The sequence below is a fragment of the Sus scrofa genome, chromosome 13 (assembly GCF_054392235.1).
Source record: "Sus scrofa isolate SSC_HxYL_T2T_F1_AM1 chromosome 13, Sscrofa_HxYL_maternal_Yorkshire_Landrace_v2.0, whole genome shotgun sequence".
Lineage (NCBI taxonomy): Eukaryota > Metazoa > Chordata > Mammalia > Artiodactyla > Suidae > Sus > Sus scrofa.
In genome coordinates, this window is record NC_139395.1 from 196,019,375 (window position 1) to 196,034,838 (window position 15,464).

A 15,464-nucleotide genomic window follows, 5' to 3' on the forward strand; every position below is an offset into this window, starting at 1 on the left:
TAAATTTGTAAGATGTTTAATAATGAGTTGACTCTCAGTGTTATACTGACAAGGAGTCTGCTTTTGGGAGCCACAGGGTCATTGATTGATTTTAGCACTTTTATTTTGAGAATTTACACTTCCAAAGTAAATGACCTTCAAGTTGTGTAGATCCTTGTGCTTTCAGTTTATTATTATTATGTGACGGAGCATATGGAAAACACTTAGCACATTTCTTGACACATAGGGTTCAGTAAATGTTAGCCTTTGTTATTACAAATCATTTTATGGCTACTTAAGTGTAAAATATGAGTCATTTAAGAATCTTACAGTGGTTGTGGCAGATAACCAAGTTGAAAATAGTGGTTTCAACTTGGACTCATTTTTTTTTTTCTCCTCTAAGGCTAATAGAGGTGAAGTTGGGGTAAGTTGGGGACTTCATTCTTCTAGTTGCTCTGGCCTCTTGGAATCATCCTGATCTTTCTCCTTCAGTCATTTCTCACATTTAATATGATATCAAATAAATGTCAGACTCTTTGCTTCTGCCCATTTTCTCTTATAGTCTCAACATACACAGAGAAAAATGCTTTTAAAATGTAAGTCATACCATGTCATTTCTGTCCAAAACCTTCTACTGGCTTCCTTTTATAGTTTACATGTATGCTAAGTACTGAAGGTCTGCTTATCTCATGGGTTGGTCTCTGTTACAAAGATTACTTCATTATTCATACCTGGATTTCGTAATGTTGTTTCAATCAGCCGTCATAGAGCTAGGGTTGTATTTATTGTTAACTGTACACAGAACATAGAGATAACTGGGCAAGTCTTTTCTCATAATTTTGCTATTTCAGAAATTCTTAGTTTTTTAGCATCTGCTTTCTTATAAATTAACTTTAGAGTAATTTTATCTAGGTATACTTTTGATGAGAAGTACATAAAATTTATGTATTTAATTTGGGTAAGATTTTCATCTTGACAGTATTGAGTCTTCCTGGGAGTTCTCTGTGTCTATCAAGCTTCAGTCTTCGGTTTTCTTCTTATTAATATTATGTCTTTGATATTTGCTTGTTAGTTTGCCTCTAAGTAGACATGTAGCATCCATAGTAAAGGAAATATCTTTTATTGTCCTTATTTGCTGAAGTACTGTTTTAAACATGTTTTGCCTTTTTATGTGGCAAGTTACAGGAAACATTTTTTAGTTTCTTCATTTGTTTAGAAGTATAAGTTTATGACTGGACTTTCATAAAGCAGATATAAAAGTAATGGAAAACTAAGAAATTAGTTATATAATTGATTTTTACCTTATAATTATAGTTTTAATGAATATAAAAAGGCATTACTATTGATATACATTATTTACATTACTATTGATACACATTATTTATAGTGAATTTGTACTATAAAATTAAGACTCATAATAGTTTTTTAAATCTGAAAATAATTTTTACTGTTAGTATTAGTCGTTAGGGAGAAAATTACATAAATTACGTGAGAATGTGTAGGGTTATTCCAAAATATTTGATGTTTCTTTCTTGATATTTGAAGGATAGTAATGGAAACTTGGAGCTAGCGGTGGCTTTCCTTACTGCGAAGAATGCCAAGACCCCGCAGCAGGAGGAGACGGCTTACTACCAGACAGCGCTTCCTGGCAATGATCGGTACATCAGTGTGGGAAGCCAAGCAGATACGAGTGAGTTTACTTTGCTTCCTTAATATATTAATCAGGATGTAATGAAAAGTTTTTCTTGGGGATATAGTTTGTTTAAGCAGAGGTAAAGGACAAAAAAGAAAGTCCTTTAGTCTTGGCTCTTTTTGGTGCAGGTGAAAGGCGTGTATGTTTTTATTAGTTGATATATATGTATTTTTTCCAGTTTAGGAGTAAAAGATTGTGTTTAAGTTATATATTCTTTCATAAAGCATTTCATGCAGTTTTGTTGTTTTGAAGCATGCACCATCTAAAGGTGTTACTTATTAAAGAAACAAATTTCTGGACTTGTAAATGGGCACAGTCATTTATTTTATAGATTTGAAGTTTTGGTAGGGGCCTTAGTATTTTTGAAGATAAGGTACTGTTTCTCACTACAGATAGATTTATTGTTTAACAGACTTTTCTTTCCCTCAATTCCAACCCCTCCCCAAAATAAAGCTCTTGGAAAAAGTTTCATTATAGTGTAGCAAAAATAAAAACACCTACAACACATAGATGTACTTATGGAAGATCTTATATAGGACTTTGGTATTTCTTTATAGTATGAACAATTTGTGCTTCTATAGCTGAACTTTTCAAGATATCTTCATTATCTATATCTCATGGTATAAAAACTACATTATATAAAATGTAGGTATTTATGCCTTCTGGATTTGGGAAGCTTGATTACTAACTTGTATTTGAAAAAATTTCTTATTTTGTTTATAGGCTTTCTTAAAGTTAGGAAACAACCAGGAAAATCCCATCCACATAGATATTTATAGCTATGCATTGGCATTAAACACTGTTTACTGTTTGTTGATAAAATATTTTAACTTCAAAGCAGTCTTAGTAATGTTGCTCCATAAATGGTCCTTTGTCAGCCAGAGGTGGAGTAGTCCTATCTCACACAGATAATAACTGTTGGGAGAAGTTCTGTGTTTTTAAGACATACTCAGTTGTTATGTCCAGGTTCAAGACAAACACTGGTTTGCCCCTATTTACATCTCTAACTTCATTTTCTACTCTTTTCCTCCTCTTACGTTACAATGTGATAATACAGTATAGTTGGAAATTCTCACCCAGCCAATGCTATTTAACTTCTTCTGTCTTTATACTTGCTGTTCCTTCTATCTGGAATCCCCTCTAGCTTTTACCCCCAGCTGGTGATATAAGACTCAGCTCAGGAGCTGCTGGCTCTAGAGTGTTTTCCCCTGACCTCTAGTTGAACAGGTACTTAACACCCAGAGCATACTTCTGTTTTAAAGAATATTGCTATTTTGAAATTTCTTGCTTTCCAAACTGAAAATGTAGTAGGGCAAGAGACCAGAAACTATGACATCCTAGTATGATGGTGGGATCCGTAGAAGGATGTCATAGTTTCTCAAACAGTGTTTGTTATTTTTGATAATATTTGTCAAAAAGTTGTTTTAAAACCAATGAAGGTCTCAACAAGGTTGAGAAGCTTGTTACAAGAAGTTGGAAAAAAGAGAACTGGTATAAATAGAGGAGAAATTGGTTTTTTGAGAGTACATCTCATATCTTTGAACGTTCTGAGACTTAGAAGGAAAGTGAAATTAGGTAGAGAAAGGAAAAAAATGATTTTAACTGAAAGACTGCTGGTGGAAGTGAAGGAAATAGGAAATTGAGTAATGGTTCAGTGTTCTCCTTGAAATGATGGAAGGATTTTATAATGATAGCTTCAAGCTCTTAATGTAGGTGGTAGACTTTGTGATGTAAGATAGCATGTATAGACTTGCAGAGTAGAATTAGGATTATAAGACGGTCATAAACAAAAGAGATATCTTGTTTGGTGTGCAAAAATTAGAAAATTGTTTAAGCCATATGTTAACCCCTGTTCAAGACTTTTGACACAGAATAGTGAAAATATTATGTACAAAAAGAGATTTGAATGTGTGCTCTTGGGGAGAAAGCAACCTGATTTCAGAAAGCATGTACCCTATTTGTTGATAATTTTAAAAAATTGTGTATATATGTAGTTCTTGAAAAACATCCACTAAGAAGTTTTATTGTTCTACTTGAAGGAAATGGTAGACAAATGGAGTTTCTGGTTTTATCTCATTGATTGTCTAACAGAGCGAGTTGCTTGTTGTGGTGGTTTCTTTATTGATAACGTGCTATCCTTACAACCAGGAAGCTAGTTCATATGAATAATTTGGACAATGTGTCCATAAAGTGGGTTTGAGATTATTGAGAGAAAAACTGTTGTAGGAATTTATAATGGATGGAGTTCCTGTTGTGGTGCAGTGGAAACGAATATGACTAGTATCCATGAGGATTTGGGTTTGATCCCTGGCCTCTCTCAGTGGGTCGGGGATCCAGCATTGCCATGAGCTGTGATACAGGTCACAGACTCGGCTCAGATCCTGTATTGCTGCTGCTGTGGTGTAGGCTGGCAGCTGCAGCTCCAGTTTGACCCTGAGCCTGGGAATTTCCATGTGCCGTGGATGCGGCCCTAAAAGAAAGAAAAAGAAATATAATGGAATGATTGTATTGTAATAATAGTATTATTATCAAACTGTGAAAAAAATAGCTGATGAGGTAACAATATTTCTTTTCCATTTAACGCATTTGTACCATATTTTGTAAAGTTCTGAGAAGTACAGCTGCCTTGAGGAAGTAGTCTTGATTTGGCATTTAAATTCAGTAGTGTCATAATAGCGTTACATGGTTTAAAACTGAGAAAGGAAGTAGATGTCATGCCTTCAGCATATTCTTTAAATTACTGTGCTGTAATTGCTGAAGAGAAATGGAATCTTTGTGTATTTTTAATTCTTGGAAGGAGTGGTAAAACGTGGGAAGGATAGAAAATAATTTTAAATGAATATATGTTCAAACACAGACCTCTTTGGAAAAACTGTGTCAGTGCTCAAGAAGTATAAAGTATTGGAGTGATCAGAGTGTGAAGAGGTTTTCAAGGGATTGTTCTAGATGTAAAACTTTTTTTCAGCATTTTCTTAATTTTATGTGAAATGCATTGTTACTTGCAAGTTGACCATAGTCGAACTTAACCATTTCAAATATGGCAGGAGTTTTTATTTTTACAATTTCTTATTTTCTAAGTATAAAGTCTGTTAGAACCAGGGTTAAGGCATAAACAAAGCCTTGATGACTTTATGTGTGTCATCTATTGTGTAGTGCTGACAGAAGTGTATATTTGATACAAATGTGCCTTAATGCTTATGGGACAATATGATTTCTTGTTGTTATAGGGCTGAAATATAACATAATTGAAGGTCTCTTTTAGAAAGACTAAAATACATGTTTTTTAAATGACTAGAAAAATTTAGCTTTTAAACTCTTATCCCACAGAAGTTGCATTTGGGGTTGTAAGGAAATTTTCATCTTTACATAACTCAAGTACATCAGAAGATAAAGCAAATTACGTTACTAGTTTTGGAGAACATACAGTATGTGGATACAGTATTTGTGAACTTTAATATTGAAGAAGTAAGTATATTTTCAGTAGCTGTTAGGACAATTATTGGTCTTCTCAGTGTAACTTTTATTCATACATTTCATTTTTGAGAGAAAAAGGAAACATTTCAAGGAAGGCTTTTACTCTGCATAATAAAGATTTAAGAAGTATTGCTTTGGTAACATTGCATACTGTAATTTCACACTCTGCTGAATTTTGGGAAAAGGCTCAATCATTTTGTAGTACTATTAGCAAAGATTTGAGGTACGTTTTAAAATTACTTGAATTTCCTGTTAAGACTGGATATTGTGGATTGTCAGATGACACCCTCCCACCTCCAGCATAAGGGAGAAATAAAATTTTTGTGCTGGGAGTTTTGCAGTTAAAAATGCAAAGGGGACTAGAGAATAATGCAAAGTATTGAGATATCATGGGTGTACTTCATAATCAGAAGAGATTATGTGAAGTTTTTGTATCATGGCGAACTACAATAGACATGACCATACGAGGCTTTTGCCCAATTTGAAATCAAATAGTAGTATTCTTTCTTTCATGATCATTAAATCCTTTTGAACTTTTTTAAAACAGGAAAAAAACAGTATATGCCCACCAGAACAAGATGTGCTACAGTTGAGCAATCAAAGTATGGATCAAAAGATAAAAGGGATTTGGGTAGGTAATTTTAACACAGAAAGTTATGCCACATATTGGCTTAAATTTTAGAATAATTAGTATAGCACATCAGAGTGAGAGTTAAGTGGTTTACCCTTCACAAATTTAGAATCACTGTATTTTTTTGTATACCCCCAAAGAACTTGAATTATTTGGTAACGATTGCATAGAAACTAAGAAAAATGTTGAGATTCTATCCTAGGTCTCTAGTCTTGGTTATATTGCTTGGCTAGCCTAAAAGTAATTTAAAGCACAAATGAGAACTATATCCCAGTCTAGTGCTCTCATCTCTGCTGAGGATAAATCACTTTGGTTAAGCAGTTGGGGTTTTATTAATTGAACACTGATATTTTTCCTGTTCACCAGATTTGTTAAACAAGTAACTTCAGACAGAAAAAAAAGGAAATGGAAGTTAAATCGCTCCCGATTTCTAATGCTTAAAAACAATTTTGATGGTTCATCAAAAGTCAGTGTTAAACTTAAAAATGAGATGCCTCAGCAGTATGAAAGTTACTTGTAAGTGATTGGATGCAATTAGATTTACATTCTGTATTAGAAATACACTATTATTACTTGTATAACTTTATGAATTTTTTAAAATTTAGGGCAGAATGACAGCCATGGGCTTTTGCACTTTTTGTCGACTAATATAGAATGTTAACTTCAATTTTTTTCTCAATCCAAGTTGGAAAGCACAGTAAAATATATGGCAAAACTCAGGAATGGATCCTTTAGTAATCACTTTCCTTACTTAGCAATGCTACCATGATAAATTTGGCAGCTATTATTCAAAACAGCGAGACCATTTAGAGCTGAGCTGTTCAATACAGTTGCCAGTGGTTACATGTGGCAACTTAAATTTAAACATAAAATTAAATAATACTGAAACTCCATTTTTCTCTTGCCATAGGCACATGTTAAATGCTCAGTAGCAGCTGCATGTGACTAGTGACCACCTTATTGGACAGTGCAGATAACAGAATGTTTCCGTCATCCCAGGACGTTCTGTTGGGCATTATTGTTTTAGAGAATCTGACTTAGCAATGAGAAAATTGGAATAATAGGAGCAGCTTAAGAGAGCTGACTGAGGGGAGGGGAGAATGGGAGAGTGGGGCAGGTGGGCAACAAAATGTACATGGCTTATGTCTTCTTGCTTTAAAGTATTCTTTTAACATACCTTATTATGCTGTTTGTCCTTTTTCTAGAAAAAAATTTGGATGGGTAAAGTATGTATTTCAAGTATTCTAACTAGTGCCACTATGAAGATGACTCATTAGCTTTTTATTTTTACTCCATGTATAGATATTAAACCTTTATTTGCTCAACAAAATATTTAGTGATTGTGATGTGTATCAAGTGCTCTTTTAGGCCATTAAAAAAAAAAGTGTCTTCGTTTACTTAGGGGGAAGATAGACAGTAAATGATAAATAAATAATGTCAGGTAGTAGGTAAGTTCATGAAGAGCAGTAGAGCAGAGTAGGGGGAACCGAGGGTGACAGGGATGCAGTTACCGTTTGGTCATGGGGTATGTGTGCTGTTTTAGATGGAGGGTTGGTCAGGGAATGTCCAAGTGAAGTGAGGAGTAAACTTCAGTTCTGTCTGAGGGAGGAGTATCCCAGCCTGGAGTATTGAGCTAGGAGTGTTTGGCTCAGTAGGTGAATGATGAGGACATTTCGGTTGTTGAAGCAGAGTGAGGGTGAGAATGGTGTTTTTCTCACTGCTCATCTCCTGCTGACCATCTTTCTTCCTATTTACCTCTTGCTCTTAAGGCCTTTTGCTCTTAAGGGCATTCCCGTCCTTTTGGCGGCTTGGTGATTTCCCCCCCCGCCCCTGCAGTGATCCCTCCTGCCCCTGCCACCCCCAGCTCTTCCTCATCTTCCAAAACAATCATTTAACTTGCAGTTCTGTCAGTTTTTACATGCATGCTTTTTTCCTTCAGTTGCTTCTGCCTCTGCCCCAGCATTATCATTACAACTCAAACTCTTTTTCAACACTTTAATTTCTAACTCCCAAGACAGAATTCTTTCTGCTCATATCACTCTCCTGCCTAGAAATCTCTGCTGGTGATAAATATAACCTTGGCTTCTTAAATATTAAAAAAAAAAAATGTTTATCCTAGGTTTAACCTTATGTAGGTGGGGAAGAATAAATAACTTTTTTTTCTTCTCAAACCAAAATCTTTCAATATATTGTACTTCATTTCAGTTAGATTATAGGCTAAATTGGCTCTTAGGAACTAACTTGAAAGCCTCATGACATTTAATATATGATTTTCAGAAGAAAATGATAAACAGTGCTTACATTTGAAGTCTAATTTATTGTTAAGTTGATGATTTCCTGTATTTTAGAGTTAGCAGAGAAATGTTTGGTAGTTGATAGGTAAGTTTTTAGAAAATGAAAGATTTATTATGGGTAATGTTATGGCTTGATATATATATTTCTGATTTTACAGAAAATGTTTTAATTTGGTCAGTCTTGAAATTTTGGAGAGATTACTGTTATATGCTTTTGTAAAATCATCTACAGTATTATTCAGCTGACACAAACACACTTGTGCCCTTGAATTCTGTTTGCATTAATACTAATACTGGAGGGGAGGGTTGATTAAAAAAAAGTTTGTTGTTTACCAAGGTCTTCTCCAGTGCTTAAAGGAAAAAGTCCTAGCTTTTCAGTTAAGGACCGATAGTCTCTGGTCAGTTAACCTTTCTAGCATTAAAGCCTATCATTGCTTGTTTCTTCCTCTGCTCACACTTATAATACTTCTGATGCCAGATATGTGAGTTTTTTTTCCCTACACCCCACCAATTCTCTGACATGCACCTGGTATCCTTCAGTTCAATTCTGACACCATCAACCTGGAGTTAGCATCACATCCCACAGGTTAAATGCTCAATCCGACAAGATTGCCCTCACCTTGAACACCAATCATGGGTAGCAGGTCCCCAGGTTACCCACATTCTGTCTAACTTGGCTACACATTGAGGGTTCTCACAACCCCATCCTCAAGTTTGATGATTTACTAAAATGGCTCATAGAAACTTTTTTTATTGGCTTATTATAAAATAAGGGCTATGATAAAGGAAAAGGATACAGATGAACAGCCAGATGAAGAAGTATCTAGAGCAAGATCAGAAAGGGTTTCAAGTACAGAAGTTTCTGTCTTGTAGAGTTGGGGTATGCTACCCTCCTAGCATGTAGATTTATTCACGAGCCTGGAAGGTCTCCAAATCTTGTACTTTAGGGATTTTTATGGAGGTTTCATCAGGTAGTAAGTAATCTCCAGTCTTTCATATCTCCCTGGAGAATGGGAGGTGGGGTTTAAAGTTCCAAACTTCTCATCATGGCTTGGTTTTTCTGGTAACCAGTGCCCATCCTGAAGCTGTACAGGAGTCAGGCAGGAGGCACCTCCTTAGAAAGTTGCTATTAAAATCACCTAGAAAATGCCAAGTGATAAAGGAGCTCTGTGTCAGGAACTGGGTCAGAGACCAAATATTAGAACCAAAGATATTCCTAACATCTTTATCAGCTTATCTTGCTCTTTGAACGGTTTATCCATGCATGATTTAAAAACACCATGCATTGGTAATTTGGAATAAGTTTCTTTCCAAATGTAGGAAGAATATCTATAGAACAAATCGAAATTTTTAATGTCACTTGAGTTCACCAGAAGAGTCTTTAAGTACTGGGAAGATATCAAGCTTATAGTGGTAGAAATAAGTTTTTCAGAGTTGCGATTTGTGGTTAAAATTTCCATACTAATAATTGGCAACAAATACTGTCATTTGTTTTTCAAGTGACAGGCTCACTTTATTTTTGAGAAGATGTCTGCCAAATACTGAAGTCTGAATAATCATAGTTTGTAGTTTGTCAGTTTTTCTTTCAAGTAAAAATAGTGCTCCATGGTGGGGGACGGGATGAAGTTCAGCTTGCACTAGTGTTTTTTCCTTTGGAACAGCATACTTTAGATTACAACAGAAGTGCTATGCAAACTTCCTATTATGTCACATAGAATCAAAGGAACATGTAAGATAAAGTTTGAGATTCAATAAAATTAATTTCTTTTTATCAAGGATTTAAGAGAGGCTGGCTTTTTTTTTTTTAATAGGGAGTGTGCATAGTTGTGAGCAGCATAATGAATTACTCACATATCGTGGTACTACTGCCTCGATTTGTGCTAAGAGGCAGTGGTATTATGTACTGCTGTTTTCCATCCACTGCAAATGTGACCACACTAGGAAAAGCAAATAATGCCTTAGTATTATTATGAGAATATTTTTTACTTAAGGAACCTTCCCTCATAGAGTCATTGGGGGTTTCCAAGGTTCCATGGATTAAATTTAGAGAACTGCTAGGATGAAGGAAAAGACCACTGGATTTAATAATTAGAAGACTTAAATTTGAAGCCTATTTACTGTTCTTTATTTTCACAATATTAGACTTTATATTTTGCAACTTCAATCATCTCATTTCTGAAATAGGGTTAAAAACATCTTGCCTTATTTTTTGCTTTCCTGTTGCTTGAGTTACAATTGCTAAATTATGAAAAGCTCTAAGTATAACTTGTTGCTATTTCTAAGTGAGTTTCTGCTCTGGCCAGTTTGGTTTACTTATCAGTCTTGAAACAGTAAACACTCTAGATAGTTTCAGAGAAGAAATTTAATACAGAGGACTAGATTCTCTAAAAAAAAAAAAAAAAAAAAACAACAACAACCAGTGGAAGCGCTGGAGAAGGGATCTCTAGCTCACCCTTCTGAAATGACTTCTAGATTCTTTCAGGATTGGCCAGCCAGGGAACCTACTCCATCTGCCACAGTCAGGGAGGTAGAGAGTCAGGAGACTGCCTGTAGGACTACAACGTTCAAGGACACAGCTCTGTATCTGCAGCTCAGGGAACAAGCCGCAGGCTTAGATAAGCTATGCCTGGGCATTGGAATGCAGAGTCTGACTCTTGGATCCCTGAAGCTGAAAATTGGATACTGGGTTGCTACTGTGGAACAACCCACATCTGTTCAGTCATGAAGAAGAAAATAGCCAAAAACAGTGGGATAGTGAGTGATTTCCCCCTCACTTCTGCTTTCCAAATCTTGTGCTGGTGCATCCAGTTGGTGGAACCTGAATTTTATCCATAACTGCAAATGAAACAGGAAAATAGATTTGTTTGTTTTAATCTTTTCAGTGTCTGTAGTTGAAAAAATCATATTGGGATGGAGAGAATCGAGTCTGAGAGCTAATTGATCATGTCCCCCAAACCTGTTTTTCTGCTTCTTTGTGATTTTCAAGTTTTCTTTACTTCCATTATTCTCTCTTTATACACAGTCCAGTTTTAGTTAATATTTAATGACCAAGATAGTTCTCTCTTTTTTTTTTTGTCTTTTTGCCATTTCTTGGGCCGCTTCCAAGGCATATGGAGGTTCCCAGGCTAGGGGTCGAATCAGAGCTATAGCCCCTGGCCTACGCCAGAGCCACAGCAATGCGGGATCTGAGCCCACATCTGCAACCTACACCACAGTTCACGGCAACGCCGGATCTGTAACCCACTGAGCAAAGCCAGGGATCGAACCCCAAACCTCATGGTTCCTAGTTGGATTCGTTAACCACTGCACCACGATGGAAACTCCGAGATAGTTCTCATTTTTAAGAGACCATTTCATGCCTCTCTAGTCCTAGCTTCTTTATTAGCATTGCAGCTGGAGTAAATGGCCACACCCAGGAGATACCCATCTACAGCCCTGGTCTACGTGGATTTGGATCTTGTAAACCGGAATTAGGAAATCTTTAGCCTCCTGATATATGTAGGCATGCTCCATCATTGCAGTTGATACATAACTCTGTTCCACATTTTACTTGGTTGAATTTTTTGGACCCTACTTATTATATTTGTGTGAGATTTTATTATATTCTCTAAGGATATTAACAAAATCTGGCCAATGTTACTCTAATATTTTTAATATTTTCATAAAGAAAAAAGTGTATATGACAATAGAAGTAGATGTTTGAAACTATCAGTAGATTTTATTTCTTATTAAGTGTGAAATATATTTTTTGGTAGTTGTATGTAACCCTATAGCCACATGGTGATTATGCAGGCACCTCATCTCCCATTTCCTACCCCTTTTTGTTTGTTTCCCTCTTGTAAAATTCTAAGATCACAAAGGAAAAAATTAATTTTTAACATGTCTCAAATACAAATAAGCATTATGAATATAAAATTTGTTCAAAATATCAACAGGCGTAATCCCAACTCTGCAAAGATAAGGTGGTAACAATATACTTCTGTCTCTTTCTTATCCTGTTGTTTTGTAATCCCCTATTTATCAGCATGTTATGGTCTATTGTTGTTTAATAATAGGAGTATCATTGGCATCTTTTAGGTTAAAGAAATTGACCAGTCGTGGCTTAGCAGAAATGGACCTGACTGGTATCCATGAGGATGCAGGTTTGATCCCTGTCCTTGCTCAGTGGGTTAAGGATCTAGTGTTGCTCTGAGCTGTGGTGTAGGTTGAAGATGCAGCTCGGATCCTGCGTTGCTGTGGCTGTGGTGTAGGCCAGCAGCTATAGCTCCAATTACACCTCTAGCCTGGGAACTTCCATATCCACAGGTATGGCCCTAAAAGCCAAAAAAAAAAAAAAAAAAAAAGAAAAGAAAAAAAGGAAAGAAAAAGAAATTGACCAGTGTATATTGGGAAATGGATTAAAAAGCAGTGTTTCTGAAGGTGGTAATAGTTGTAGTCTTTATTCTTTGGAAAAAGAATATTTACAGCACCGAGACTATCTTATTTTATTCTAACAAAAGAAAATGTGTTATTTGTTTGTATTTTTTTTTTGTGGCCATATCCACAGCATATGGCGTATGGAAGTTTCTGGGCAAGGGATTGAATCTGAGGTGCAGCTTTGATCTGTGCCATAGCTGTGGCCACGCCAGATCCTTAATCCACTGTGCTGGGCTGGGGAGCAGACCAGTGCCACAGCAGTGACTCAGGCTGCTGCAAAGATGACTATGGATCCTTAACTTGCTGCTCCACAGTGCGAACTCCTGCATATTTTTTTCTTTTTGTGAAATAAAAACTTTTTTTTTTTTTTTTTTTTTTTTGGTTTTTTTGCCTTTTCTAGGGCTGCTCCCTCAGCATATGGAGGTTCCCAGGCTAGGGGTCCAATCGGAGCTGTAGCTGCCAGCCTACGCCACAGCCACAGTAATGCAGGATCCGAGCCCCACAGCTCATGGCAACGCCAGATCCTTAACCCACTGAGCAAGGCCAGGGATCGAACCCACAACCTTGTGGTTCCTAGTCTGATTCGTTAACCACTGAGCCACAATGGGATCTCCAACTTTTTTTTTTTTTTAATTAAAAGGAATGCATGGCACAGAAAATAGAAAGTGAAAGATCCTCATATTTCCTTTTCCCATAACCCTCCTCATCGAAATTAACCCATTAAGTTTCATATATTCTTCCAGACTTTAAATAATGTGTGTGTGTGTGTGTGTGTGTGTGTGTGTGCTCATATATATATAAAGTTTCTGAAACATAATTTTTGGGAGCTCAGTTATTATTATTATACTTTGATAAATAATGTCTAGGGAGTGTTGGATGACCTGTAATATGTATGTATTTGGGTTAACTTTGGAAAGCATAAATATAAATGTTTAATTATGTTGATTTCAGTTTTTGTTGTTAAGGAACCTGTTTTTAGCAGTCTTTCTGCTTATTAGCTTTTCATCAGAGACCTCCTAGTAAATAAGGAGAAAAACATGAAGTTTCAAAGTATAACCATTTAAAATGTGTTTGCATTCTCTTTAGAGAGGCTTTTATACCGAATTAAGTTGGTGCTAACTTTGATTTGAAAGGGAATATTGAGTGTAAAATCTCCGTATAAGAATTACCTTTCATTTCGTTTGACTTTTAATTTTGAGAAAGATAGTTTTGCTTTTCAGATGTGATTGATCTCACTGGAGATGATAAAGATGATCTTCAGAGAGCAATTGCCTTGAGTTTGGCGGAATCAAACAGGGCATTCAGGGAGACTGGAATAACTGATGAGGAGCAAGCCATTAGCAGGTAAAAAACATACTTTGTATAAAGTAGATATAAGTACTATTTATAATAAAAATAATAATTGGCTTTAATTAATTTCAGGAGGCACAGAGATATATTTTGCTATTCTAAATAAACGATTAATATACCAGTATTGCTTTTATATTTTATGTAACCAAAATTTTCATATTCTAGATCCACTTGCATTTGAAGCTTAGATTTTTAGGATTTTGGAGTGGCATCGTGGGGCATTAAATTTAGGTATATATTTTAATTTTTCTTTGTTCTTTTTTTTTTGCCTTCTTTAATCCCTTTTGGACAATTCAATTTATAGTCATTTATAGCAAGAGTCAGCAAACTTTTTCTGTAAAGGCCCTTGGTAAATATTTTAGGCTTTGTTGGCCATGTGGTTTCTGTTGCAGTTACTCAACTCTGGTTTGTAGTGCAAAAGCAGCCATAGATAGTACATAATTTAATGAGTGTGGCTGCGCTCCAGTAAATCTTGATTTACAAAAACAGACTGCCAGCTGAGGCCTATGAGCCATAGTTTGCCAGCTTCTGATCTAAAATATGATAGTGTATTTATAGGGTTCATTTTTTAAAGAGAAATAAGACTCCAAGATGTGCAATGGAATGCATCTTTTGATTTTATTAATAACCAAAACTTTTTAGTTCAAAACAATTTGATCTATCAGAGGATCAAATAGATTTGATTTAGAGAATTTAAATTATAACTGTAATCTTCTAAACAACTCTTTGGAGGCAGTGGTAACTTTATCTTACTAAAGAAGAAATTTATCTTTTAAGTGGTTAAGTGATTTTCCAAAGGTACGCTGGCTAAGATGGGTCTTATGAGTCCAGGGTTCTTTTTCCTGTAACAGAGTTGTTTGGTAGCAGTATGTATCCAGCTTTCTCAGATAATTTCCCTTGGCATAATATCAGTAGTATATTTCTTTCTGAGTAACCTGAGGTTACGATATGATAGAAGATATCTTAAAATGCAGTGTTTAGAAAAGGTATATAATTTTTCATAATACTTTTTAATGTCTTTTAAGTGTTACTTTGGAAACCACTTTGTAAGATACTAACATAGCAAGATGTAATTAAAATCCATTGTCCTCTTTAGTTGCGGCTAATATCTCATTCAGTGCCAGTAATTTTAAATGAAAACTGAAAGTGCATAAGTTATTTTTAAACAGTTTAGTCAGGCTTATTTTTTGAAGGATTTGGAGAAATTATAGGTTATGTTTGGACTTATTAAATGAATTGGGATGAAATAATTGTCTTGAATAATTATAAAATTTGATTTGATACTTAAATTTCAATGAGAAATATTTCAAACATGACATATATCAGTTGAAATTCACAATTAAAGGGAATGATGATCTATTATGTGAAAAGGAGATTACAAAATATAATATGTAATAATACAAACAAAGTCTGGAGGATCATATACCAAATAGTATCAGTAGTTTTATATCATGTACTTTCTAATTAAATAACACATGTTGTTTAAAAAAACTTAAAAGTTTTTTAAGTTAAAAGTTAATTAAACTTAAAAGTCTGATTAAAATCTTTTAATTTTAATATACTCAAACTAGTAAATATTTTGCAAGTTTTTTTTTAAACTATTTTTTATTTTATTTATTTTTTAATT

General features: G+C 35.1%; 1 protein-coding gene across 11 annotated transcripts in view; it reads left to right on the top strand.

The window, feature by feature from the left end:
• The window catches only part of USP25 (ubiquitin specific peptidase 25), a 138,015-nt gene that overhangs the window by 22,099 nt on the left and 100,452 nt on the right, over positions 1–15,464 (top strand). For 5 of the 11 annotated variants that reach the window (XR_014825014.1, XR_014825016.1, XM_021070823.2 and 2 more), the window contains exons 3-4: positions 1,525–1,669; positions 13,708–13,831. Coding sequence is in view for 5 of the 11 variants with exons in the window: in XM_021070823.2 (XP_020926482.1) it covers positions 1,525–1,669; positions 13,708–13,831 (269 nt within the window). In the remaining 6 variants the exon portion in view is untranslated. Of the gene's footprint in view, positions 1–1,524; positions 1,670–5,693; positions 5,778–13,707; positions 13,832–15,464 lie in introns of all 11 variants that reach the window. The other 6 variants (XR_014825013.1, XR_014825015.1, XM_021070822.2 and 3 more) reach the window with 2 other exon arrangements.